At 39.3% G+C, this 27,428-nt stretch overlaps 1 protein-coding gene across 6 annotated transcripts in view; it reads right to left on the bottom strand.

Moving 5' to 3' along the window:
• The window catches only part of NIPBL (NIPBL cohesin loading factor), a 289,804-nt gene that overhangs the window by 52,298 nt on the left and 210,078 nt on the right, over nt 1–27,428 (bottom strand). For 4 of the 6 annotated variants that reach the window (XM_054031741.1, XM_054031736.1, XM_054031738.1 and 1 more), the window contains 11 exons: nt 25,826–26,057; nt 22,742–22,893; nt 22,188–22,268; nt 19,776–19,876; nt 12,998–13,136; nt 12,715–12,797; nt 11,040–11,172; nt 9,169–9,312; nt 7,528–7,626; nt 816–905; nt 54–268 (listed from right to left, as the gene is read on the bottom strand). In XM_054031741.1, coding sequence (XP_053887716.1) covers nt 54–268; nt 816–905; nt 7,528–7,626; nt 9,169–9,312; nt 11,040–11,172; nt 12,715–12,797; nt 12,998–13,136; nt 19,776–19,876; nt 22,188–22,268; nt 22,742–22,893; nt 25,826–26,057 — 1,469 coding nt within the window. The remainder of the gene's footprint in view (nt 1–53; nt 269–815; nt 906–7,527; nt 7,627–9,168; nt 9,313–11,039; nt 11,173–12,714; nt 12,798–12,997; nt 13,137–19,775; nt 19,877–22,187; nt 22,269–22,741; nt 22,894–25,825; nt 26,058–27,428) is intronic. The other 2 variants (XM_054031737.1, XM_054031740.1) reach the window with 1 other exon arrangement.

Raw genomic sequence — 27,428 nt, forward strand, 5'->3', positions numbered from 1 at the left:
TTATAAGTCAAATGAGCAGGTAACAAACTAAACCCACAATAACTGAAACTTACTTCAATGTACTGAACTGAGAGGGTGCAGTTTTAATGATACTGCGAAGAAATTTTTTGCGACCTTCCGCTCTGTGCATGATTTGTCCTGTTGTCTCAATTTCTTTTGCATGGTGAGTTCCTTCAGATGAATCCTCATCCTTCTGAGATTTCATTGCTTTCTCTGTCTCCATAGTTGTGTCACGGAACCATTGAGCTATATAAAATTTGCGAGAAAACTGGAGAAATGCAACAAGATGGCAGAAAAAACAAAGAGTGATTATTAATAGTTCCTTTTCAAGTTGTGAAGAAATTAAACTGGGTCCAGACAGGTATTAGCCCCAGTTCAATGCTATTCAACATTTTTGTTTGAGATTTGAAAGGCAGAGTGGAGAATATGTTAGTCTAATACAAACAATACCACTGACAAGAACCAAAGGATTATAGTAGATAAATAGTATATATGGATGTCTACAGTGTCAAGTATGGCACTTATGAAAGAGTCAGTCTGAATGCATCAAATACCAAGTAAACAATGTGCTCCGAAGAGAATTTAAGCATTGGCGGGCAAGGACCATTATAAACATTATGACTGACATTCAATAGAATGGGTCTACTAAGTTTTCAATTACTTTAGAGAGATGAATGCTATGAACAGTTTTGGGATTAGAACGAGGGTGTAACCAAGGCACAAGTATGTCTGTCCCAGAGCCTTGGGGAATAAACCATGCCTTTGATGAAGTTATATTTATATAGACCTAATACATCCAGAAAATTGAAATTTACCAGTAATGAGGCATCAGTCTCTGTGTTTTCATCCAAATAATCTAGCAATGCCTTTTGTAGCTGCTGGATTTCATCTTCTCCTCCTGAAACCTGTAATATGTAGCAAGATACATTCATAAGATATAATATCTCACAGTTGCAAACATGATCAAGAAATCATTATATACACAGGCATATAAATTAATGTAATGTAAAAGCACACAATTAATTATGTTGACAATAATTCCAAGCTATTTAGATAATTTTTATAAATAAATTATCAATAAAACTGCAACATGCAAACCAGATTATACATGAGGGACATTGTCCGGCTATGCCGGAAGGACGGGAGACATTGGATGCAGTTTAATTAGGCCACAGCTATTCTTAAATGTCAGAATACCTGGCAGATAAAAGTGTACAGTGTAGGTAATTCCATAATCATTTACATATATCTGGAAGTGGGGACTGTTGTCAACCCTAACCCTTTACCTATCCTAGTCCCCAGCCAACCTGATGCTGGGACCTCACCCCCCATCTCCCTCAAACAAGAGTTATGGGGGACTATAAAGGAGGAGGAGTTGGCTCCCTGCCATACTAATCATAGGAGCACTGAACTCCCTCCACTCCCCGTTTCCACTTCTTTAAAGAATATCTCCTTTAAATCCTTCACCAAACCATTTTATCTGATCACCATATCCCTTCCCTACAGAGTACCTACACTGGACATCCACCCCATGCTTACATAATGAGTTGCAACATCAAAGCCTAACCTCCGTTTCATGTCCACCACCACAAAGCCCCAATACGCTGTGAAGAAGGCAAGAAACCCTTACCTTGCCTTAGTCAATCTGGCAGAGAGCGGAAAAAATTCCTTCCCAGCCTCCTCCCCCCGGCCTCAAAACAAATGAGTAGCACAATGCCTGCAGCGGATTATGACAAAACCTGGTATTTAACCTATTTCCATGGGTGAGAGGGTAGGGGCTGTTCCACCTGGTCCAGGTAAAAGAGGGTTTTTCCTGTACCAGTGTGGACCTAAATAGTCTCCCTTCTCTTCCGATCATTGGTCTGAAGTTGCTGCAGAAAATCACTTCACACACCTTTTCCAGACAATGGCCACTATCGCTTAACAGAAACAACTGTAGAGCAGAATGTGATGGACAAAAATAAACTGCCTTCCAAAAATCTTACTGTGTTAATATTCAGTCTGTGATGTTGTTATGGTCCCTGTTATTGGGAAAAAATGCCAAAGGATTTAAATCCCACAAAACAGTCTGACACAGACAAATCGAGAAACATTGTCTGTTGTGTTACAATATTAGACACTGGAACGGCAGGTTGCTTAGGTCACTAGGGCAAAAAGGCAGGAAAAAGAAGGGAGAAGTTGAGAGAAATAGTCTCATTAATTTTGACAAAGCAAGGTTATCTGTTAGTAACTGTTGTCCAAGGATGTAACATCTACACAAGCACCACTGATTTCATGTGCTCAGATATATCTAAAAAAAGCAGAGCTCATTGGGGCTGCACAAGTGTCCTTTCAATGATCTGAACATTGGCAGTGAAGTTATAAAAGGAACTAAGAGAGGATACTCTGAAGAGTGGAGAGTTGGATAGGAAAGTGACTCTGCATAGGCATTTATAATAAAAGAACGGTTACTGTAAGAAACCTTTTTTCACCTTTTAGAACTATTTCTGTAGAGCCACATTCTTAGAAGCTTAGCAAGATTTCAATTTAATTAATATTAGTCAACAAGATTTAGATTGAAAGCTCTTTGTGGCAAGACTCTTGTTTTTTTATTTGTTCTGTGAAATGCCTAATAAAATTTGAGTGCTTAAAAGAATGAAAAAAACAAAGCACTAACTGCCCAAGAGGACAGTTGAAGAGATTGCAGAACTACTTGCCCAAAATGAGCATCAAATTGAAATGCTAAACCAAGAGAGCAGTGCTTTGTAAAAATAGGAATGAGCTCCAGGAGGCAAATGTACAAGTGATTGGGATAAGAATGCCATTTGCAAAATGGAGATAATATTACATAAATCCTTTGTAAAGTGCTTTAAGATCTATGGATGAAAAGCATTACATAACAGCCAGAGTGTGGCCCGCAATTTATCAGGTACATTGCTAATTTATAACAGCTTTAAATGTAAATCTAAACTATTTAGAATGTCAGAACAGAATCTATTCTCTACTAGATCTAATTCTAAAAGCTATAAATAACTACCGCGATTACTTTCTAAAGAGTTCTGTCTTAAGTAATAATGCAACACTATATGTAACATTGATATGTAGAGGAGTTTCCCTCATAGCATGTGTGTTTTAGAGGGGAAATGGAATATCAATGGTCTGATTCAAGTCAGTCAAACTAGCTTTGATAAAAATTTTGGATAAGGACATAAAAATAACTTTTTCTTGTGAAATATTAAAAAATGAAGCTTGCTGTCCTTGCTGATGTTATCGCAGCCAAAAGAGGCAGTTTTCAGAAATAAATGAGAGATGTAACACTCTCTCAAGGGTTCACAATGTGTCTACATAAGGAGAGATTATTTACCTTGTACAGTAAATGGAGTTCTTCGAGGTGTCTCCCCCTATGGGTGCTCCACTTCAGGAAGCATGTACGCCCATGCACTCTTGATCTGAGATTTTCATCAGCAGTGTCCACAGGTCCACATCTGTGCCACAGATATCCTCATGCTTCAGTGTGAGGTTACGTGGGGGCTGTGGACCTGCCACTGCTCCAGTTTCTTCTCAACCATGAAAGTCTAGTGAGAAGACTCCGAGGCAGAGGGGAAGGAGATCAGATAATGGAATACCCAGAGGGGGACACATCTTGAAGAACTCCTGTTCCTGCAGAAGGTTAAGTAACTTCTTCATCTTTTCAAGGAGCGTCCCACTGGGTGCTCTGCTTAAGGAGATACTCAAGCAGGACCTCAATTACAGAGGAGGATGCCGAGGAGGCATATTCAGTATGGACCATAGAACAGCGTTACTGAAAGCTACGTCAGCTCTGGAAGCAGGCACCAGAGTGTACTGGTCAGAAAACACATGCATCAAAGACCAGACAGCACTAGCTCAAGCCTGTCAATGCAGGCTGGAAGGCTCACTCTTGTGGGCTGCCCTGTAAGGGTATCTATACACAGCCTGCAGCAGTGAGCCTCCCAGCCTGTGTTGACAAACTTGGACTAGTGCTCTAAAATAGCTGTGTAGAGAGCACTTTAAAGTCGTGGTGTGGGCTAAAACTCAGACTCTGAAGCTAAGGGGAGGGCCACAGTAAGATGCATCCTGCAACCCATTTGGACAGTCTTTGGGTGGAGTCCTTTAATACATTCCACAACAGAGATGAAAAATCTATGGGAAGCCCTGAAGGGCTTAGTCCTGTTGAGGTAAAAGGCGAGAACCTTTCCTACGCCCAACACGTATAGGCTCAGTTTTTTTTTTTCCAAGGAGTGAGCCTTGGGGTAAAACACTGGTACGTGAATCTCCTCATTAATATGGAACTCTGAAGAAACTTTCGGTGGGAAGTGAGGGTGTGGATGTAGTATTACCTTGTTGCAATAGATCAATGCATACAATGGGTCAACCAGCAGGTCTCCCTAGTTCCCCATCTCTCTTGGTCAAGGTCACGGCTATGAAGAGTAGGAGGAATGAAGTCATGAGGGGAAAATGAAGGAGGGAACAGCTTCCCATAGGCTTCTTTAGTGCATGAAGGACTAAACTGAGCTCCCATTGTGGAGTGGGTTCTTTGACAGGAGGAAAAAGGTTGAATAGACCCTTAATAAATCTTGTAGTGGTCAGGTGTGCAAAGACTGAACACTCCTCAATAGGGGTTGAAAAGCTGAGAGGGTAGCCACATAAGCTGAGCATTAATCCTAAATTTAGTAGCTAATGAAGAATGTACATCAGATGAGACTTGAGAGGAGGTATAGATTGGTGACTGCACCAAAACTGAAAACTTTTCCACTTCTATAGGAAGGTTTTCTTTATTGTAGGTTTTCCGCTATTGGGCAGTACTGTTTGTACCTCTGGAGAGCAATCTTATTCTATAGCAGAGAGCCATATAGCAGCTACATGCCTTGAGGTGAAGTACAAAGACGTTCCAGTGGGTTATGTATCCCGACTCTAAGGTGAGGAGATTCACTGTCAAGAAAAATTCAAGAGGCAGTTGCTGAGACAGGTGAACCAGCTCTCTGACCCATACCTGTCTCGGCCATGATGCTGCTATGAAGATGGCTACTAATTTCTTCCTGTTTCAATTTATTCAGGACTTTGAGTAATAATGGCGTAAGCACATAGCAACCTGAACTGCCAAGGAATGACATGGGCATCTCCCATTGAGTTGTGGCTGTGCCTTCCCCTCAAACAAAATCGTCTGCACTTTGCATTGGATGGTGTCACAAAGAGATCTATTTCTGGATGACCCCACGTAAGACGCAACCTTTGGAACCTGCATTGTTCAGTTCCCACACATGCTTGATGGAGTACGCAACTGTGTTCTGTAGCCCTGGAAGATAAACCGCTGAGATCTGTATGTGGTGTGATACTTACCAGTTGCACAGTTTTACTGACTTGGCACATAAGAAGTAGGGTCCTGCTCCTCTTTGCCAATTGATATAATAAACAGATACTGTGTTGTCCAGCATTATTCTGATTGGGTTGCCTGTAATGTAGGGGAAGTAAGTCCTAGCAAGAGTAACGAACCTCTCTGAATTCGAATATGTTGATGTGGAGGTTTGCCTCTCGTGGGATCCATTTGCTTTGAGTCCTAAAACAGTGCACCTCAGCCTAGCAGGGAGGTTTCTATGATGATGATCCTTGTGGGAGGAGCCTGTGAGACTGGCACTCCCACACACATGTTTTTACGGATCTTTCCATCAATTTAGAGAATTAAGGACCCTATGAGGTATGGACACCCACTTGGATAGATTGTGCTTGGGGGTATAAGCGGTTCTCAGCCAAGCTTGAACCTGGGAGTATAATCTTGCTAAGGGTGTCAAAAATGTACAATCTGGCATGTGGCCCAGGAGTTGCAGGAAAGCCCTGGCTGTGATTTGTGGGAGCAAAACAGCGATAAAATAGGATGAGATGGTGGGAGAATGCAAAATATCCTCATCTGGAGAGGAGGAAGATTTATGGGAAAGTGGTATTTATTCATCCACAGCTGGCTCTGGCTCCTCTGTAAGATCCACCTGTGGAGCAGGACCAGAGGATGCTTTGGTATCGGAGGGGGTGGTACCTGTGTAAGGATGTGATGTCTCCTGAGAACCAGACTGAGAGGGTGACTTTCTCCTTCTCTTATCCCATTTTCTGGATTATTTTAAAGGGTCCTCAGGAACTTTGCTTACCGTCGAGCTCTCTGAGCAACCAAATCCAATGAGCAGGGGGTGACTTGGACCCACGCATCCAGCAGAAGGCTCCATCAACAGAAGCTTTAGTCTGTCTTGCCTCACTTTTTTAGATTTGCCTTTAAATCCTGAACAGACCTTACAATTGGAGGTGATGAGACTCTCTCTCAGGCAGTGGACACAGATTGAATGCCCATTGCTGTGGGGAAAAAGACTTGTGGCAGTTCTGGCAGGGTATGAAGCCCAGGGTCTTGGGGATAACCCATTACACGAGGCCTGAGGTCAAGACCCGAGAGAAAAAAACAAAGGCCCAGATCAAGCAAATGTAAGAGGGGAAGGAGGAAACTCCCTAAGTTTTGTGCCCTCCTAAGCACAAAACTATGCTAAATTAATGAAAAAAAATGGAAAAAATATAAAAAGAAAAGAATTACTAAGAAAAAAAGATAAAAAAATAAACTGCCAGAAGATACAAACAGCAAGCTGCGTCGTTAGCTATAGCAGACACTGCAATGCTACATCTCAAGTCGCAGACAGCTGAGAAGGAACTGGAGCAGCAGAGAGTCTGCGTCCCCTTCTCCTCCTCCACATACACACTCACACCAGAGCATGAGGACATGTACGACTCAGGCCCACACCTTTAGACACTGCTGATGAAAATATCTTATCAAGAGTGGACAGGCATGCATATATTCTGAAGTGGAATACCAATAGGGACAGCACTCGAAGAACTGAGTAGGTACTCAACTTAAGTTTCACGGTATACACTTAATGAGATCCTTTCAAATCATTTTTTGTTCTTAGAATGACCAAAGCCTGATGAACCTCAAAATGGTATGGAGGTTATGTCAAAATAGATGCCTGATGGACCTTGAGGTCTAGACCTTTTCAAATAAATAAATACATATATACATACATCCAAAAAATTGTGGAACTCATACAGATGTGGGTGACAGCCTTATTCAATATTCCTTAAAGAAGTAGTTTCCATTTCCAAGAATAACATTTTTTGCTTTAAGTTTCCTGGCTGTAAGGAATTTCCCTTCTTAAGCACTCAATGTAGTTTACTAGGGTGCAACAATGCTATCTGCCATGTGAAAAGATTGGATCTGGATTCAGAACCCAGTGATGAAGCCAAGATAGAAGCCCAAACACCAGGAGTAGGAGGAAAAGTAGCTCCAATTACAAGCCCACGAGATCTGAGTAACAAGGATGTTGAGTCCAAATAAGAGCTGCTAGAGTTACGCACACAATCTAGTCCCTAAGGAAATTCCTTGATAATGTCTGGAAGCCGAGGCAGGAAGGAATAAATATACAGTTTTGCCCCAGTTCAATAACAGAGAATCTAGCAGAGAACCCAAATCTGCTCTTGAGCAGGAAAGTGGTCACTTCACACCGTTTCTTGTAGCAAAGAGGTCTCCATCTTGTGAGAAGAGACTGAACCACCCATGTTGCTCTTGATGCCTGCAATATACCAGCATATCATTCTTTTTTCCTGCAAGATAAAGAGCAGTGTAGTGATTCTGGAGAAATACAACATTTCCAGAGAATTATCACTTGGCATAAATGTCTTAAGTAAGATGACCCTTGTTTACATAGTACACAGCTGTGGTATTGTCCATAATATGCTTTCTTGAAGAAATGCTTTTAGAGCCCAACATATTGCCCAGTGCAGTTTCATTTCCCATGAATTCCAATGACCAGACAGAGGTGCACTAAGAGGAAAGAGAGGAGCACTGTGCCAAAGCGCAGATATCTACCTCTACCACTTCCTATGGAGATTGGGGAACTGAAAGAGACCCCTTTTAGAACATTCTTCTGTACTACCCAGTGCAGCATCCTTAGAATCTTTGCAGGTATTGAGACAAGTTAACAAGTTCATCCTTCCTGGAAGAATAATCTGAGCTGAACCAGTGATGTAAAAGTATGATTTGATGTTTTGCACAGGGTGTGACGTAAGCTGACAGTCATGAAACCCATAAGTCTCAAAACAGACTGAACACACTTTGTCATTTAGTTGATAAATATTCTGAATCTCCATAAGTTTCTCCTCTGGTAGAAATACAGCTGCCACAGAAGAATCTGAAGTGGTTCCTATGAAAGTCATTCTCTGGTGGAGTTACAGCTAATTTCAGACTACTAATCCTTAAGATTGGGAGTGAAACTGGGATCAAATAAATTTGAAATGACCACTGAACTCCAGTTCTGACCATGCCTGACCCAGCCAGTGACCAGGAAAAAACAGACATAAATCCTTAGGCATTTTAAATAGACAGCCTAAAACTAGGTATTGTGGAACACTCATGGCACAGTGGAGAGCCAAAAAAGGAACACCTTGTACTGAAAACTGTTGCCTCCCTCACAGAAATTGAAGTAATTCTGATGAGTAGCACTGACAGAACCTTGGGAGTACATGTCCTCTAAACAGAGCTCCAAACCAGTCCTGATGGCACAAATAAGTGTGACTGATGCCAGATTCATCATTTGGAAATTGAACCCACAGCTATACTACTTTAGTTTTATCAAATGCGTATGAAAGTAGCTCTAACTAAACAAACAGATTTGCTCCTTTTGTATGTTCAGACACATCTGCTGACTAATGGCTAAAATGATTTTTACTCCTCTTTAGAGAGAGCAGTGAGTTGGATTCTATTCCTTCATGTGCATCATCACCACACAGTGGAACAGAACTGTTCAGTAGTTTTAACCCAGTGACGATAAGGGGTTGGCACAATAGCAACTGAGGCCCTAATATGACCTGCAGAATCCTTACTATTGAAAATCATGTGTGAGGTTGAAAAAATCCAGTCTTGATTCTCAAAATCCAGGATAAGTTTATAGGGCTGGTAGCTAGAAAACACATTTTTATTTATAATCTGAGTACATCTGATGAACTCTTAAAGAGTTAATAAAGATGGACTCCCCAAATGGCACTTTTACATAATGACTTTTCAGAGCAAAATAGCACTTCAGACATTTTTAATGTCTCCATCTGTATTGTTATCTAGGCACCAAATCATATGGATCTTATATATACCTGTTTTAAAATTCGAGCTATGGATCCTTGATCCATTTTGCTAGTGACCGCATCTTTCCTCAATCTTGCAGCTACAGTTCCAAGATAATCAAGTGATGCCACTCTCAAAGCCATCTCTGTAGACTTGTTACTGAATTGATGAACCTAACAAAAGCAGGATAAAATGTTATCTACTCATTACTGTACCTGCAGTGTTTTTCATAATATACTATTTGATCTTACTCAGAAATTCATCAACTAATAAACGGAATAAATTACATAATTTACAATGGCCACATATTTGTTTGAAGTGTTGCTGTAGATGTGTTAGTCCCAGGATAAGAGAGAGACAAGATAGTTGAGGTAATATATTTTATTGGACCAACATCTGTTGATGGAAGATAAACGCTTTCAAGCTTCACAGGGCTCTTCTTTGGGAAAGAAAATCAGTGTGTCTGAGCCAAATACAAGTTGGGACAGATTATTAAGCATAAGGGGTTAACACATGTTGTGGCAGACAATTTAAAATGAAGTGGGCAATTGAGGATTAGCAAGCAGTTACAAATTCTTGTAATGAGCCATAGACCCAGTGTCTCGGCTGAGTCCATGCTTTTAAGTATCTAGCAGAGTTATAAATTTAAGTTACTAAAGATATAATAATAAATGATATTACCTCACTACCTTGTCTAATAACCACATATATAATATTTTAACATTAATATCAAATTCATTTCCGTCACCTAAGATTTTTTTTTTTAAAATGGTCCTTCTAATCAAACTAACTAGAGAGGATGCATCTTGTACAGTGAATTTGATTAGAAGGACCATTTAAAAACAAACAAAAAAAAAATCTCAGGAGTATTTTTTGCAGGGAGGGGGCCCAGTGGTGAAGGAAATGAATTTTTATATATATATATATATATGAATGAATGAATGAATGAAATGTGTGCATGTTAACATCATACTTACGTAATCTACCTGCCATATGTACACCAGTGAACTGCAAGCTACTATCTAGCTGGCTTAATCATGGCCATGATTATAAATTATTTGTGCTATTGCCCAGAAACAGGCCAGTACTACTTATCACAGTGACTTATGAATTTCAGACATTCTACATCAGTTAAAATGTTTAATTTATTTGAATCATAGCATTCTCTATGTTAATGTGCTATACTAGCAAGATGACTAAACTACTGAATAATATTTTTGTGCTATATGAGCAGCCTAGAGAAGCTATCATATATGAATATCTGCAGATGTTGGTGGGTTTTACCCAATATGAGTCTAGGCAGCTATTGGGTGCTATGGACTAGAATTATAATGTGAAAAATATCCCCATAGAAGGATACAAGTGACCATCACTGAGCAACATAGTCCATGGTGTCACTTTCTTTCAAATTACCTTTCAAATACAATAATTTTCCAAACTAAACTTCACTATCTGTATACTATTCAGTATATTATATAATATACTGATATACATCAGCAGAAAGTTCTTAAATGAAGCATGAACATTATATATTACAAACAAACATTTAAATATTAATAAAAGATTATGTCAAAATAAACAAGTTTTCATTATGATGAAAAGGAATCATCATCATGGCAAATCCCAAAGGGACATAGCTGGCTTGTAGACTGAGCAGCGCCCATATCAATATCAATCTCCAGTGAGATCCTTCCGCTGTCTGGCTGGCTGATCAGTCTCTGTCCATCATTGCCACTCTTATTATGGCAAAGCCAGAAAACTCATGTGGCATTAGATCTGATCATTCTACTATCACCAGATCTTTACCTTGGAACAGCTTTTTGAGAAGATGGCTACATTTAATAAGAATGTGCAGCACTTTATATCACTATGATAAACTGGAAATACTGTGGTCTCTTACCAACAACCTTCCTAATAAGCTAAGTAACAGCTCAGCAGCAGGCCATTCTGGCTTGTTGACCGTGGAAAGAAGATCTTGAACAAAGTTCTCAAACAGTGGCCTATAATCCTCTTCTCCTTGTTTACTACCACATCTGTTTAAAGGAAAACAATGAAAATGTTATATAATAATGTACTAAAAAGGGTCAACTTTTTGTTATTTGTTCCAACGTACAAAAACACGTGTATTTCTAAAACTTGATAGGCCTGAAATGTCAACAGAAAGAATCATCCTAATTTAGCTATGTTTTTCAGCAATACATCCTATAAAGGACAGAGAGTAAAAGTAGCTAAAATTTCATATTAAAAAGTAGGACAAATGAGGGTAGCCCTTTCAATACTCCACATTACAATGAAAGAGACCTAGGATTCGTTCCCTGGTCCAGTCTATTATTTCTTTATCTAGCACTGGTTTCAACTACTGGAGACACAGGTTTTTTAGTACTTTATGGGGGTATTATAACAATTTTACAGACTTTTCAGATATTGACTATAAATTCTACATGTGTGCTGACTCTCATCTCCCCCCCAAGGCTAAGAAAAAGGGCCCAGTCTATTTTGGCGAATTTGGTACTCTGGCATCTAAAGTGAATGTATGTTGAATGGTTGAGATAAGCCTGAAGATCTTGCTTGTATCTGCAGGGTGAATACATTAGATATAATAGGGTTTCAATTCTGCATACAGAGAATAAATTAGGTTCCCTAGTTCATAGTGGAATAGTGCATTTAGGAGGTCTCAACTCAGTCTCTGGCCTTAATATAAAGGGTGATATGAAGTCTTGGTATAGCTGGTCCATAAACAGCAGGTGCAGTGGAGAAAGATCAAATCAGAGCCTGGCATGTGATGATTTGGTAGTGTTTCAGAGGTATGTAGTTTAATAAAAAAAATTAGGTTAATTTCTTTAAAACTAATTCTGATTAGTTGTTATGGCAGTACAGTATACCTTAAAAACAATCTGTAAATCATGTTTTTCTTTCACATTACTGGTGACTAATGCAACACCCTTGGTGAAAGCTGAAATTTTCCTCTTCGTATTATGTGGTATAAGCTATCGCATGTGTAAACAGCTCCCCGCAGAATTTCTGTTGTATTAAAAAGTTCTGTGCATAGAGCTACCGATCATGGAATTTTAAACTACTTGCAAGTTTCTTTAACTGGAGCTATCTGTCATATGAAAGTAACTAATTTTTCCAGATTTTCTGCAAAATTTATAAACTTGAACTACACTTCAGATGCTTGCAATTTTGCAATTGCAGGTTGCAGACTTCACACATTTTACAAGATTTGTGAAGAAACCTTAGTGACTATCAAGACTTGCTGAACCTCTCAGGAGTTCAAAATTCATAGCTTCATGTAATAGTTCTCAGCGGGTCTTAATGAATAAAACAAATGTGACTTTTCTTTTGAAGACAGAACTTCGCAAAAAAGTATTCGTAAAATGAAAAATCTCTTTTTACAATGTCCTACATTTAAAAATACCATGTCCAATTCAAACTTCAATTTTCGCCACAAAAATTTCTATTGATTAAAATTTCAGAACTTTAAGGAGTGCCAAATTTGAGTCTATAACGGAGTTAAAATTGTAATTATGAACCACAAACATCAAAACACAACTAAAGACTGTGATAACACTTACTTCTTAAGGAAAATGGAAAGGAAGTTTTGTGCTGTTCTCATGGCTGTTTCATATGAGTTAGTAATAAGGACATCTTGATCCACCTAAAAATAATAGCAAAATTCATTTGTTGAATGTACAATATAGGAAAACATGACCCTCCAACCCAGCATTTTCAGTACATCATGTTACTATGCACCACATACACATTAACACTGCTCCATGGGCTGGACCAGTGTCACAGAACAAGTACATATGCACACTCCTGCATGAAATAGTTTCATCTCTCTTTAAAGGGTCTTACTTTTTTGTTTGACTCCTCTTCTGAATTAGAATCCTTCTCCACGGATGGCAGGTGCACAACACACTGAATAAGCTGTAGAACCAGTGCAGTTACCATCTGAATATACATAGGCTCTCCATCAGTATCACTACTGTTTAACCTGTTGGAGAAAACAAAAAGTATATCATTATAGTTAAGAGGGACAATACAAAGGACTTTTAACCCTTAGTCCTACCTACCTACATTATTAAAACCTGATAAGACAAGTTCTCTGGGTTCTAAATGAGTACCTACAGCTTTACCAACTATTCCACTGTAAAGGGGAAAAACAAAATACAATAAGCACCATTCTTGTGAGAGCCATATAAAATTAATGTTATCCTATATAGATTATTGTACAACCCGCATCTCAGTAGTATGTGAGTTGCTTCCAATAGCACATTAAGCATCTATTATGTGTTTGTACTCAAAATGTTTTGTACTCATTATGCTGACTCCAAAGCAACAGCCTAAATTATTCTCAGATCTATGACATTATTAGATAATGAAGGTACATAAGTCATTTTGGCATGATAAAAAATGGTTTCCTACCTCTCGTAAATGATGTTCTTCAAGATGTGTTGCTCATGTCCATTCCAAATAGGTGCGCGCATGCTGTGTGCACAGTCGTCAGAAGGTGGTACTCGTTGGGTCGACTGTGGAGCCCTCTGGAGTCACGCTTTCATGGGGGTGTACATAGGTCCCTGCCAACCCGCTATCTCTTCAGTTCCTTCTTGCCGGATACTCCGGCAGAAGGGAGGCAGGTCTTGGAAAGAACATGAGCAACACATATCAAAAAACAACAGTTACGAGAGGTAGGTAACCGTTTTTCTTCGAGTGCTTGCTCATGTTGATTCCAGGTAGGTGACTCCCAAGCCTTACCTAGCTGTAGGGTCAGAGCGTATGGAATTGCTGATTGTAGCACTGTTCTGCCAAAAGCTGTACCCATTTTGGACTGCTGTGTAATGGTGTAGTGCAATGAAAAGGTGTGGATCGCCGACCACGTCGCTGCCCTGCAGATGTCTTGGATAGGAACTTGTGCCATGAATGCTGCTGAGGTTGCTTGCGCTCTTGTGGAGTGTGCCGTCAGCAGTGGGGCAGGTATCTTTGCCAAGTCATAGCACACCTGGATACAAGACATGATCCAAGAAGAGATCCTTTGGGACGAGACTGGAAGTCCCTTTAGACGCTCCACAATTGCAATGAATAGTTGTGTTGATTTTCGAAATGGCTTCGTTCTTTCAATGTAGAAGGCTAATGCTTGTTTGGCATGCAGGGAGTGGAGCATTCATTTCCTGTTGCTAGCATGTGGCTTAGGAAAGAACACAGGAAGAAAAATGTCCTGATTTGCACGGAATTGAGAAACTACCTTTGGAAGATAAACCTTTGGAAGTTGGGTGCAGTCACAACTGTACCTTGTCCTTATAGAAGACCATGTACAGGAGTTCTGAGGTTAAGGCCTTAAGCTCTGAAACCCTCCTAACGGAAGGTATAGCTACCAAGAATGCTACTTTCCAGGAAAAGTAGAGGAGGGAGCACTCCTGCACACACCGCTTGTGGGTCAAGCCACCATCTGAAGAACTCGATAACTTCGGGGTGAGTGTGATTAATTTGTCTAGGCGGTCTCAATTCAGCCTGTACACAGAGGCTAGCCGAGCCTGAAGGGGATGGAGCCGAGGCCTGGAATGCTGTACTACACATGTACAAGCGGCCATATGGTTGAGCAGCTTCAGGCAATTTCGTGCCATAGTGGTGGGGTATCACCTGAGTTCCTCTATGATGGCACCCATGGTGAGAAAGCAAGTTTCTGGAAGGAATGCCCGGCTTGACTCCCCGGAGTCCAAGAGAGCTCCAATTAACTCTATTCTCTGAGTCAGCGTTAGGGTTGACTTTGCTACATTCAGTATGAGGCCGAGTCTGTGGAATGTCATACGAACTAGGCTTACCTGGACTTTCACTTGGGCTCTAGAGGAGTCTTTGATTGGCCAGTCCTCGAGGTACGAGAATACTTGCACCTGCCATTTCTGCAGGAAGGCTGCTACAATAAATATGCAATTGGTGAACACCCAACAGGCTGTTGAGAGGCCGAAGGGGAGAATCGTAAACTGATAGTGAGTGTTGTTGAACACAAAGTGGAGGAACCATCTTTGGGACAGGATTATGGACACGTGAAAATATGCATCCTTCAGATCGAGGGCGGTGTACCAGTCCCCCGGATCCAGGGAGGGGATAACGGAAGCCAGAGAAACCATGCGGAACTTTATCTTCTTTATTAATTTGTTGAGGTTTTGCAGGTCTAGAATAGGTCTGAGCCCACCCCTGGTTTTTCGGATTAGGAAATACTACGAATAGAATCCCCTGCCCTTCAATTCTAAAGGGACCTCCTCTACCGCCCCGAGTTGTAGGAGAGTTTGCACCTCCTGCATAAGAAGTTGCTCATGAGAACGGTCCCTGAAGAGGGATGGGGAAGGAAGACGGGAGGGAACAGAATTGGAGAGAATATCCCAATTCTACCGTGCTCAAGACCCATTGGTCTGAGGTGATTTGTGCCCAGGCATGGTAGAAATGGGATAGAGGATTCACAAAGGGAGGGAAAGGATCTGGGATCTGACCTGGTGCATCGCCCCTGGGTGCACCTTCAAAAGTTTGGCTTGATGGCTGAAGACTGCTTTGCTGAGCCCTGGCTCTGGATTAGAGGATGAGAACAGTCTGTTACTCCTGCCCAATTTCCTGTTATAGGAGGAGTTGGGTAGAATCGAGGAGCAGGCTTAAAATGCTTTCTTCAGGGGGCTGGTGTATGAAGCCCCAGGGACTTCAGAGTTGCCCTTGAGTCCTTTAAGGCTGTGGGGTTTAGTGTCCGTTTGCTCCAAAAAGAGCTCTATGAAGTCAAATGGCAAGTCCTGAATGGTCTGCTGGACCTTGGACGGGAGTCCCGACACCTGAAGCCATGAGCTCCTTCTCATGGCTATGGTTGTTGCCATGGTATGGGTTGCCAAGTCCGCCGAATCTCAGGAGGCCTGTAAGGAGGTCCTCGCAACAACCTTGCCTTCCTCGAGGACTGCAGCAAACTCCAAGCGGGAGTCCATAGGCTCCGACTCCATGAGGAGTAATTTCAGCCTAAAGTTCCTCTCCTTCTTAGTCCTTGGGTGGAAGCTGCTACAGATTTTGCACTTCTCAGTCTGATGGGCTTCCCCCAAACACTTTAAACAGGAGTCGTGTGGGTCTCCCTTTGGGATAGGCTCCAGACAGGATCTACATGGCTTAAACCCTTGAGACCGAGGCATGCCCCAGTACCCAGGTGGGGAATCCCCCAACTGAAACTTATCTTACTAACTAAGAACTATTTGAAATACTACTAAGTTTTAAACTATTTATTTTGAAATACTACTAAGTTTTAAACTATATACAACTAGAAAAAGTCCACTAGGGGATTGCTTGCCATAGCAAGAAAAGAGCTGCTCCAACGACCGTCACTGGCGGTAAGAAGGAACTGAAGAGGCAGCAGGTCGGCAGGAACCTATATACACCACCATGAAGACATGACTCCAGGGGGCTCCACAGCCATCCAGACAGGTATTGCTAGGGGGAAAACCTTTTGACGACCGTGCATGCAGCGCATGCACACCTACCTGGAATTGACATGAGCAAGCACTCGAAGGAGAATAATAATTTTTGTTTTAGTGTCTTTCTTTTAACCCTCTTAAAGCACTTGATATGTAATAGTATGTAAGGAGTACTACTGTAAGAAAACTAAGCCAATCATTATATGCCAATGTTCCTTTAAAGAGGAATTTTCACCATCAGGAAAAACTGAAACTATTGTATCTTAATTAAAATTTAAACTCACTTGAAGTAGCAAGGAAAATTACCAGATAATGCTTACTGTTTAATCAAAGATTATTCCCCTCTACTCTTCCCTCTTTTTATATGATATAGCATTTAAATTATAATGCTGAATATGTGACGTTAGCATTTCCTATGACAGAGGTCAAACACAGGATTATGACTTCAGGAGCAATTAGACATATTGGATGAAAGAGAAAGCTCTTGTATAAACACACAGCTGAACTGGCACAGCCACGCAAGGATAATTTAAACCTCTCTAAGATTTAGGGTTGTCTACATGGGGTAGTTTTTGCAGAACATATTTTTGCATATAATCTTAGGTGGAATAACTCTCAGAAAATAGTGCACCCATGCAACCAGCTTTAACCTACTTCGGTTTGAATAAGTATGTCCACATGGCACTGAGTTTTTTCAAAATAAGCCCATGGTGCATTGTCCTGCTTCTGGGCTCTGTGCATTCTGGGATTATTGTCATGATATATTGTAGGATACCTACCAGAAGCCACTGCAATTCTGAGACTTGGGGGTGAAACTAGCAAATTCCCATGATTCATCTGTCTTTTGCAATTTAGTGAAATTCTCAAATTACTGTCATGTGGGGAATACTGCTGTGAATGGTGATCTTGAGTCATAAATATGAAGAGGCTAATGCACTTGCATTTGTGGTCATGCAGCCAGATGACTTTTGAAGTCAGGTGCCAGACTGATTTGGATAGAAGAAGAAGATGAAATTGAGCAGCTACTAGAGGATTAACTTTTCCTGGAGCAGCTTCACCTGGTGGAGTACCATTTCTGGGCCAGGGAAACTAGCACTAACTGATTGGAAAGGATAGTACTCCAAACCTAGGATGACAGCAGAATTTCTGGATGACAAAGGCTACTTTTTTAGTGATCTGTTCAGAGCTCATGCCAGAGTTCCAGCAGCAGCACACCACTGACTCTTCAGCATGGAGAAACATTTGACCATTGCCATTGGACGTTAGCAGTCAGGAGTGGCAATCAGTCAGTGGCTAATCAGTTTGGTGCTAGATAGATCAACCATCCGGACTGTTGTCATGGAAGCATGCTCTGCAATAAAGCTTGGCAATGCACAATTTATTGATAGATTTGCAGGGCTGAGGTTCCTAATTTGTACTGGGGCTATTGATGGGACCTCACATACCTATTCTTCCCCCCCTCCAGGACTCAGAGTTCATCAACAGAAAGGAATATTTCTTTATGATGCTCCATGGCCTGTCTGGTCACTGTGGAAGGCTCACCAATATCAATGTAGGGTGGCCTGGAAAGGTCAGTGGTGGCTCAGGCTAGCTTCCCAAGTCCAAGCCCACCCAGTCCCCCAGGTCTGATTTCGAGTGACTAGACCAAGTTGCTATCCATATAATAATATCCACATTGCTTTTTTAGTGAGCTAACTTGAACAGAGCCAGTGCAAGTCTCTCTACCCATGCTGGGAATCACACCTCCCAGCTGCAGTGGAGACGTACGCTTACTGGACACGGATAACAGAAAGGACCTCTAATTATATCCTGAGTGACAGCAGAACGTGCATTTGAAAGGCTGAGTGGGAGATGGAGGTGCTTTATAACAAGACTGGAAGCTGCTGAGCAATACATGCCTTGTGTTATTATAACTGGTTTCTTTTGCACATCTGTGAGAGAAAGGAAAAGAGCCTCACTGATGAGTACAATAAAGAGGCACAGAGATTTTTGGAATGTTATAAACAGTCAGAGAGGCTGCCTCTCCAAACTGCAGCAAATCATCAGGACCAAAGGGTGATGGATGCCTTGTGCTCCTACTTTGAGACTAGAAGTTTAAATGTTGACATGAAATATTATCATTAGATAAGGATTTCTTTAGTCTTTGTATAAGGATTTTATTAAATGCAAAATAATTATGCTTTTTAAAGCTTTGTGCAATGATTTCATGAGGAGGCTTTTATGAAGTTTCTGGCTGTTATGGGATGAACTCATCCGTAGTGCACCCTTTAGGTCTAGGACACAACACTCCAGGGTTTCTTCCACTCTAGGACTCCCTGTAGGCTGTCTGCCTTTGTGCACTACTCAGCCCTCTGACTGATAAGTGGCTAGTTCAGATTCCTTCTGAGGTAACTAAAGTCACCAATGAATCAACCTATCTTCTGTGCCCTGTGCTCAACCCCTTCCTGAGTTCCATTGCCTTTCCTTGGCTCTGTTATCAAGCACTGCCCCACTGAGCTTACATCTTCCGAAAGACTCTAACCTTCACAGGAACTTGAATCTTTCACAGGAATCTGCCTGTCTGAACTCTCTCAGCCTATTTATAAACCTAGGTCTCTCTTAAGGTATCTCCTGATCCTTCTTTAGTCCTGTCCTCTCTGGCTGACAAGTAACTACCTAATTACCACACAGATGAAGTGAATGTGACTAACTGGGCCTTTAACTCTTCCTAGTCCAAGATGGAGTTCTACCATCACACTAGCATAAGGTTAAATGGCTCCATATAGCCAGCTTCTGAAAAATTTCCTGCTTGAAACTTCTATTTGCATACCTTCACTTAGTCTCACTTAAATATGTAATTAGGTACCTAGCTAGAAATATGTGTCTCTATTTGTTACTGTCCCTTTGGAAGTCACAAATAGTCAAAAACCAAGTACAGATATGTGCAACACAAGTAGAGGAAATGCAGATAATTACTATGGACCCAGATTGCTTGTTCTATAATTATTCCACTTTTGTTCCCACTGTAAAAGCTCTTTCAGGAACAGATACATCATATTTATAGAATTATTTGCTTGATCTCATTAAGAAATTAATGCAACTTGTGGAATTGTAGGTTTTTATAACTATCATTAATAAACCATGTAAAATCTAAATCCCTACATTTATATACTGAAAATTATATTCTGTAGAAGTTAGCCATCTGTGTCAAACATTACCTGAAGTTTCTCAAACTTCTTTTGCTGGTTGGTAGTCTTGCAAGTGACGTGAAAATTTCCTCCAGAATCAACTGCCTATGTTTTTCATACCTTGAGAACACCTGTTAGCAGGTACAGGATTCAAAAATATATATATATATATGTATAAAAAAATAACGGTTACGTTTTACAGAAAACCAAAATAGCATATTACCATTTTTTTCAAAACCAACAGCTTTCCATATTTGTATTCATTAAAATATTCACAACTTATTTTTTATATTTTCAAGTGACAGACAGGTATCTGAGTAACATACTGTTTTTTCAATACATGGGGGTGGGCAGTTCAGCTTAGCTATTCTTTTGTTTAGACAGACTTTGATTTTAAAAACATTGAACATATTGCCTCTGCAAAGGTTGAAGATATAGTATGAAACAAACTTGCTTCTTAAAGCTTTCTGAGAGGGTTTTTCTGTTTTCATAATATAACGGTCCTTAAAATTTTATTTTTCTGTGAATCACTTTGCAACATGGATTCCCCTCCACCCACATTTTCCAAAGAAAACCATTTCACATATACTTTTTATCTGGATAATTGCTATTCCTAGCTTTGAATCTTATACCAATGCACAGCTCCAGAAACTATGGTGATGGAAAAAAAAAAATCAAATAAACCTGGAAAATACATTAAGGAAAAGTATATTGCTAAGGTTCCTTTGAGAAGAGGACATGAGACAGTGAGGGGTTTTTTAATATTATTAAAAACTAAAAAGTGTACCACTTAAGAAAAAAGCAGGCATAGAGCTTTGATTTTTATTCTGTGATCATATTATATGAGCATGCTTGATTGCTGAGAAAGCCAAAAGAGCTCCTGTACGATAGAAAGCACAGCTCTTAGGAAGTCAAACTGTGGTTTGTAACTAGCACAAAAATTAACTTTGCAGTATAGTCTAATTATTCTAATATATATGAGTTAGAATTCATCTGTGTCCAAACTGTGACCATGGCTGTCAAAGAAATGGTGAAAAATATAGAGATGGAATATGTATTTTTATCTCATGACATGAATTTACTGTGGGTACAAGATTTTACAAGAAGGATCAGGTCATTAACCAGAAATGTGGGGAAAAAAATCCTAGTTTTCCAAGATTGCTATTCTATCTATGTAAAATTCAAGGTAACTCAAAAGCAGAGTGGTAGCCATCTTTAAATTTCTTTGCTTTTGCTAATTTAAGTTAAGGGTATTAGGCTTATAAAATACATACTGAAAATAAAGTTATTTTATTAAAATACATTTATTTTTAATGGAAAATATTATTGATACTGTTCAGTCTAAATACAGACTCTACAACCTACAAAGTAAACTGCATGGAGGGTTGGCAAAGATAACTAAGGATTTGTTTACATCGGGACATACCGTGGAATAGGTAATCCAGTGGATTAAGATAAATCTCTAAAGGTGATATAGTGCAGAATACCAGAGTTCACATGGAGAGTTATTGCGAAAAACTATTGTGCTTTAAGTTCACACCCTATCTTATTTCACAATAGCTTCCCCGTGTAGACAAGCCCTATCGTCATTATGTTGGAGAAAGGGAAACAACAGAGAGCAAGGTCTGAAAAGGTTTTCCAAGTTCATACAAACATTCACGTGATTTAATTTAAATCTAAAAAGTGAAAAAAAAAAAAAAAAAAAACAACTATGCAAATAAAATTGGATGCATGATTTTTTCTCCTGGGTTGACCTTGCTTCAACTTTGTGTGTTTGGAACGAGGTAAGAGTCACAATCCAGCCAGAACTATAGTTTTAAGTCCAGTTCTATTCTGAAATATCACTACAAAAATGGTACACTTTTATCAACAGATCTACATCTGTATATTCAGTTACTTCTGATTACATTAAAATATCAGTATACAATAGTGAGATGAAGATGTCATAGGTTTTTCTGTTGTAAATTCAAGGACAAAATAAAAAAAGAGAAAAACAACATACAGGGTTTGGTGTGAACATAGTGTAGGAAGTTCTACTTATTTGGGATAATTCTCTTAAGAACTCTTAAGTATAAAATTATTTGAATACGATAATTGGGGAGGGCAAAATTGTTTACAATCTTTTTAGTTATAATATTGTATATCTGAGGTTTTCTTTTAATTATTTGGTTTTAGTTGGAATGTCCCATTGTCATAAACTAATCTACAAACCAAAGAGGGTCAAGTAAATTAAATTATGTTCCTCCATCATGATGTCAAAAATATACACTGTGCAGAATAAAATGAGTTCAAAATTCAAATTCTTTACTAGAATGGAAAAAATGTGCACTGGTGGGGAGATGAAATGGATGAACTAATGTCTCTTTCCATGTGTATGTTTTATTTTTAAACAGCAATATCATTAAATCCTTAAGCTTGTTCATAGGTTAAAAAAGTACTCACTGCAGTCACTAGTTTGATGGCGCATAACTGGAGCTCACTGACATTTTCTACAAAAAAAGGTGTTATTCCCATTGAGGATACCTGTCAAAAGGAGGAAATGACAGTAAATACATACTCTTTCCACTAAAGTGATATGTAAGCTCTTTGACATAACAGAGCATAATTAAATACATTCACTGCTTCACAGGTACATCTTGTTTGCTATTTGTAAAATGATGTTACATTTTTAATCTTAATTTTATAATGAATCCACTAAAGACTTGCAGTCTAAATATTACATGTATCTTTCTCTGTTTAGATAACTCCTTTTTTAATAGTGTTATTAAAATATTACACATTTTTTAAAAATTACACATTTTAAGATCACTAGCAAGACAGTTAAAATAATAAAGTTACAATACTATGACTATAGAAGTCATTTTGAAAATTTCCTCATCCACTGAACTAGACTGTATTTGGTTTACATTTAATGTTATTGCTAAGGTAGTCAAACTTCAGAATTGCTTTGGAAAAAAAATACACTCTCAAATGGAAATTCTTTTGATGAAACTTGCCTGAAGAATAGTTGTGTCAGTAAGGAGCTGAATCTCAAGCAATTCTGCCAAACTGCTAACAATGTCACATACTTTGTTATACAGCATCACTATGACCCTCTGCTTGTGGGTGGAACATTTGGCACGCTTTGCTTTTGAACTTAAAACACCTCCTAGATAATAAAATAAAATGATGCCTTTCAATTACATTTGATCCAACATTAAGAACAAGACGATTTTTTCAACAACAGCAGCAACAACAAAAAGGACTTTATAATTTTTGTTAGCACAAACTGCTGATAGAAAAGTAATCTCTTTTTAATAGCACTAATTTGGAAAAACAAGATTTGTTATTGCAGACCATTTTTTAATAAATTTTGTGGATTGTTGGGCCAAGGTTTTCAATATGGTACTTACAGTTAGTCTCCTACATTCATATATTATTAGAGCTGGTTGGGAATTTTTGACCAGAATGAATTTCTTATAGAAAACTCCCTTTTCACAAAATTGAAATTTACCACACAAAAATTTGAATTTTACCAAAACAATTTTATTGCAGGCTGGAAAAATTGAAATTATGGCTCCTTGGCTGCCTGCCTTGAAGGGTTTTATCAATTTCATTTTCTGAAGTGAAATTCATAAAAGACTTTCGGGAGGACTGCCAAAACTGAATGCTCTCTCTTTCTGCCTCCCCAACTATAAGTCTCCCCGCTATACCCCAGTTCCAGCTGCCAGAAAGGCAGAGAGCTGGGCTCTCAATCCTCCCACCCACCTAGTTCTGGGGAGGCAGAGAGCCAGGGCGCTCAGCCTTACCACTTCTCCCGCAGCATAGGGACCGGTGAGGCTGAGCACACCAGCTATCTTAAGCAAAGTAAGCAGTCATGGGATAAGAGGGAAGGTCCTCTCATGGATCACTAATCGGCTAAAAGATAGGAAACAAAGGGTAGGAATAAATGGTCAGTTTTCAGAATGGAGAGAGGTACAGACCACTATTATTCAACATATTCATAATTTATCTGGAAAAAAGGGATAAACAGTGAGGTGGAAAATTTGAAGATGAACTGTCTTGAGTAGTTTTGTATAAGTCTAAAGCAGACTGCAAAGAGATACAAAGGGATCTCACAAAATTGGGTGACTGGGTAACAAAATGGCAGATGAAATTCAAAGCAATGCACATTGGAAAACATAATTCCAATTTCATATAAAATGAAGGGGTCTAAATTAGCTGCTATCAATCGAGAAAGAGATCTTGGAGTCATTGTGAATAGTTCTCTGAAAACATCCACTCAATGTGCAGTAGCAGTCAAAAAAGCAAACAGAATGCTGGGAATCATTAGGAAAGGGATAGATAAGAAGACAGAAAATATCATATTGTCTTTGTTTAAATCTACGGTACACCCACATCTTGAATATTGTGTGTGGAGGTGGTTGCCCCATCTCAAAAAAGATATTCTAGAATTGGAAAAGGTTCAGAAAAGGGCAACAAAAATTATTAGGGATATGGAAGAGCTTCCATGTGAGGAGAAATTAATAAGGTTGAGATTTTTCAGTTTAGAAAAGAGACGACTAAGGGTGGATATGACAGAGGTCTATAAAGTCAGGACAGGTGTAGAGAAAGTAAATAAAGAAGTGTTATTTACTACTTCTCATAACACAAGAACTAGGGGCCATCAAATGAAATTAATAGGCTGCAGTTTTAAAACAGACAAAAGGAAGTATTTCTTCACACAACGCACAGTCAACCTGTGGAACTCTTTGCCAGAGGATGTTGTGAAGGCCAAGACTATAACAGGGTTCAAAAAAGAACTAGATAAATTAATGGCGGATTGGTCAGTCAATGGCTATTAACCAGGATGGGCAGGGATGGCGTCCCTAGCCTCTGTTTGCCGGAAGCTGGGAATGGGCGACGGGATGGATCTCTTGATGATTACCTGTTCTGTTCATTCCCTCGGAAGCATCTGGCATTGGCCACTATCAGAAGACAGGATACTGGGCTAGGTGGACCTTTGGTCTGACCCACTATGGCCATTCTTATGTTATCTATTTCTTTGGCTCCCAAAACTGTGGAGGAAGGTGTGGAGGCTGAGCAGCCAGGCTCTTTGCTTCATAGGAAGTTTAAGTGAGGTGTAGGGAATGAGGCAGATGGATAGGCTCAGTGCCCCAGCTCTCTGCCTCTCCAGTAGCACAGTTGGAAAGCTCTTCCGAAACAGCATTTTTCTTGAAATACATTCCCCTGAAAAATTTTTCATTTTTGACTTTTGTCCCCATTCAGGACAATTTTTTTTTTTTTTTCAAAAATGCAAAAAAAAATTTGCATGAAGGGATTTCCATTTTCTGGCCACCTCTTATATCATGTACTTCAACAAACAGTTGGATTTCAAAAGTACTGACCATTAAGTGGCTCCTGATAATTGAAATAAATGGAAGCTGCTGGGTATTCAGGGACCATGAACACCAGACCACTTATTTAGGCACATAATATATGAATGTAAAAGTCTCATTTAAGGCACCAACTTCTAGTTAGTTAGGTCTTGCCACTGAAGTATGTATGGATCTTTCATGTCACACACTGTTTGGTTCAGAGGAGGATGGGTTTCATTTCCCCTGTCATTTTGGGCTACAATTTACCATTGTAAATGGCTTTTTTGCAGGGCCAGCTCCAGGCACCGGCTTCTCAAGCAGGTGCTTGGGGCGGCCGCTCCGGAGAGGGGTGGCACGTCCAGGTATTCGGCGGCAATTCGGTGGATGGTCCCTCACTCCGCCTGGGAGCGAAGGACCTCCCGCTGAATTGCTGCCGCAGATCATGATCGCGGCTTTTTTTTTTGGTTTGTTTGTTTTTTGTTTTGGCTGCTTGGGGCGGCCAAAACCCTGGAGCCGGCCCTGCTTTTTTGTCAAAATCATATGAAGCATTCAGTCATCCTTCTTTATTTAGAGGACACTGGAAACAGATGTCTCAAGATTAAGTCTTGAATGTAGTGAATTGCATAACAGTATCAAGAGATGTCAAGTTGTTTGCACATCACACTTAACAGAACTGGTCACGTTTAAAATCATATGCAGCACATTATCTTACATGCAATCTCATTTATTTATTAACATACTAACCACCATGAGGATCCACTCTGTAGACAGGATCATACTGAGGATAAAGGGTATTCTGCAAATGAAATTTAGTGTACTGAATGACTCTTTCTATTACATCCTCAATATACACAGCTTTAGGCATATTGGGTGACGTCATAATGTTGATAGCGGTAAGACAGGCATCTGCAGACTTTGTGACTCTCTCCATAATCAGATCTCTCCACAATCTTTCCTCATCTTCAGTGTCATTATTCTGCAAGGAAAAACAGAAAGTTATATACATTTTCTAAAAAATGTGCATTAAGACAAAATTAATTCTGAGTTTTCAAAAATACATATTATATTTCTGTATATTACAGGTTATCTCTGCTGAATAATATATACTGCAAAAGAAGATTATTTTATAAATATATATATACTAAAATATTATATTACATTTATAATCCTATCAATGTAAAATGTATTTTGTTAACTGGCAAGTAGAAATTTTTTTGACAATATCTCCCTAAACCAGAATGAGATATTAAGGACATGTAATCACCTAGAGGCACACAGAAAATGTTAATTACCCATTAAAAATATAACCCAACAGAAATTTCTACATTCATCAATAAAGTCTAAATTACTTCAAGCAAAATTTCTATTAATTGATCTAACAATTCTTTATTATTTTTAGATGTACAGTACAATGTTGTGTTTTGTGAGGATGAATATATTAAAGACAATGATGCACTTTGAGATTGACTGATGAAAACTGCTGTATCAAATCTAGGTGTTATTTTTATATCCCCTGTGATTAGGCTCAACAGAATCTGATTTTTTTTTAAATCATTTGATAATATCAATGTTTATTTTTAAGCATATTTTTCAATTTTTATTGGTTTAAATGTTCACAATTGTGCAAAATTATGGATTTGAAGCTTTTTTTTACTTTAGCTATATAAATTTTCATAGTTGCAGGAAATTATGTGAGTTGTCAGACTATTATTTAATGACAGTAGAGACAGATTCAGAAATTAAAGCTTAATAATCATTAAAACACAAACCATCAACATCACCTGTCAAAATATACTAAGTAAACATCCTTAAGTCAAATTCTCATACATTCATAAATAAAATGTTCTTATTGTCTGTAATGTCAATTTCCATTGAAGGAAATACTTTTTCATTAGTTTGTGTCTGTGCAGTGAAATCTGTTTACCAACATTTAATAATAAAAAGCTAATCCTTCCAAGCCTACCTATCATTGCTACTTTGACCAGATTCACGTTCTACCATTATATGTAACTCTAGTGCAGAAAGACTTTTATAAACCATGTGGAAATCATGAGGATTTTCCTGATCCCTTTTTTCTTTCCATGCTCCCTAAAGTCTCAAGATTCCCCTTATCAGTCATCATCGTGTTGACTTGTTACACCCAAATTGAGCATCCATGCTGTCAAGTGCAACGCCTCTAGGTTCGGGTGCAGGAGACTGCCGTGGTCCTGCGACAGCAGGTCTTGTCAGAGAGCACCGCAGCTTCCGAAAGGTCCAGCAGCGTGCCGAACTAGCACTTACAAGGCCACTCGGGGACAATCAGGGTAACCTTCACCCTGTCCTGTCTGATATTCATGAGGACTCTGTG

This window comes from Malaclemys terrapin, chromosome 6 (genome assembly GCF_027887155.1).
Source record: "Malaclemys terrapin pileata isolate rMalTer1 chromosome 6, rMalTer1.hap1, whole genome shotgun sequence".
Classification (NCBI taxonomy): domain Eukaryota; kingdom Metazoa; phylum Chordata; order Testudines; family Emydidae; genus Malaclemys; species Malaclemys terrapin.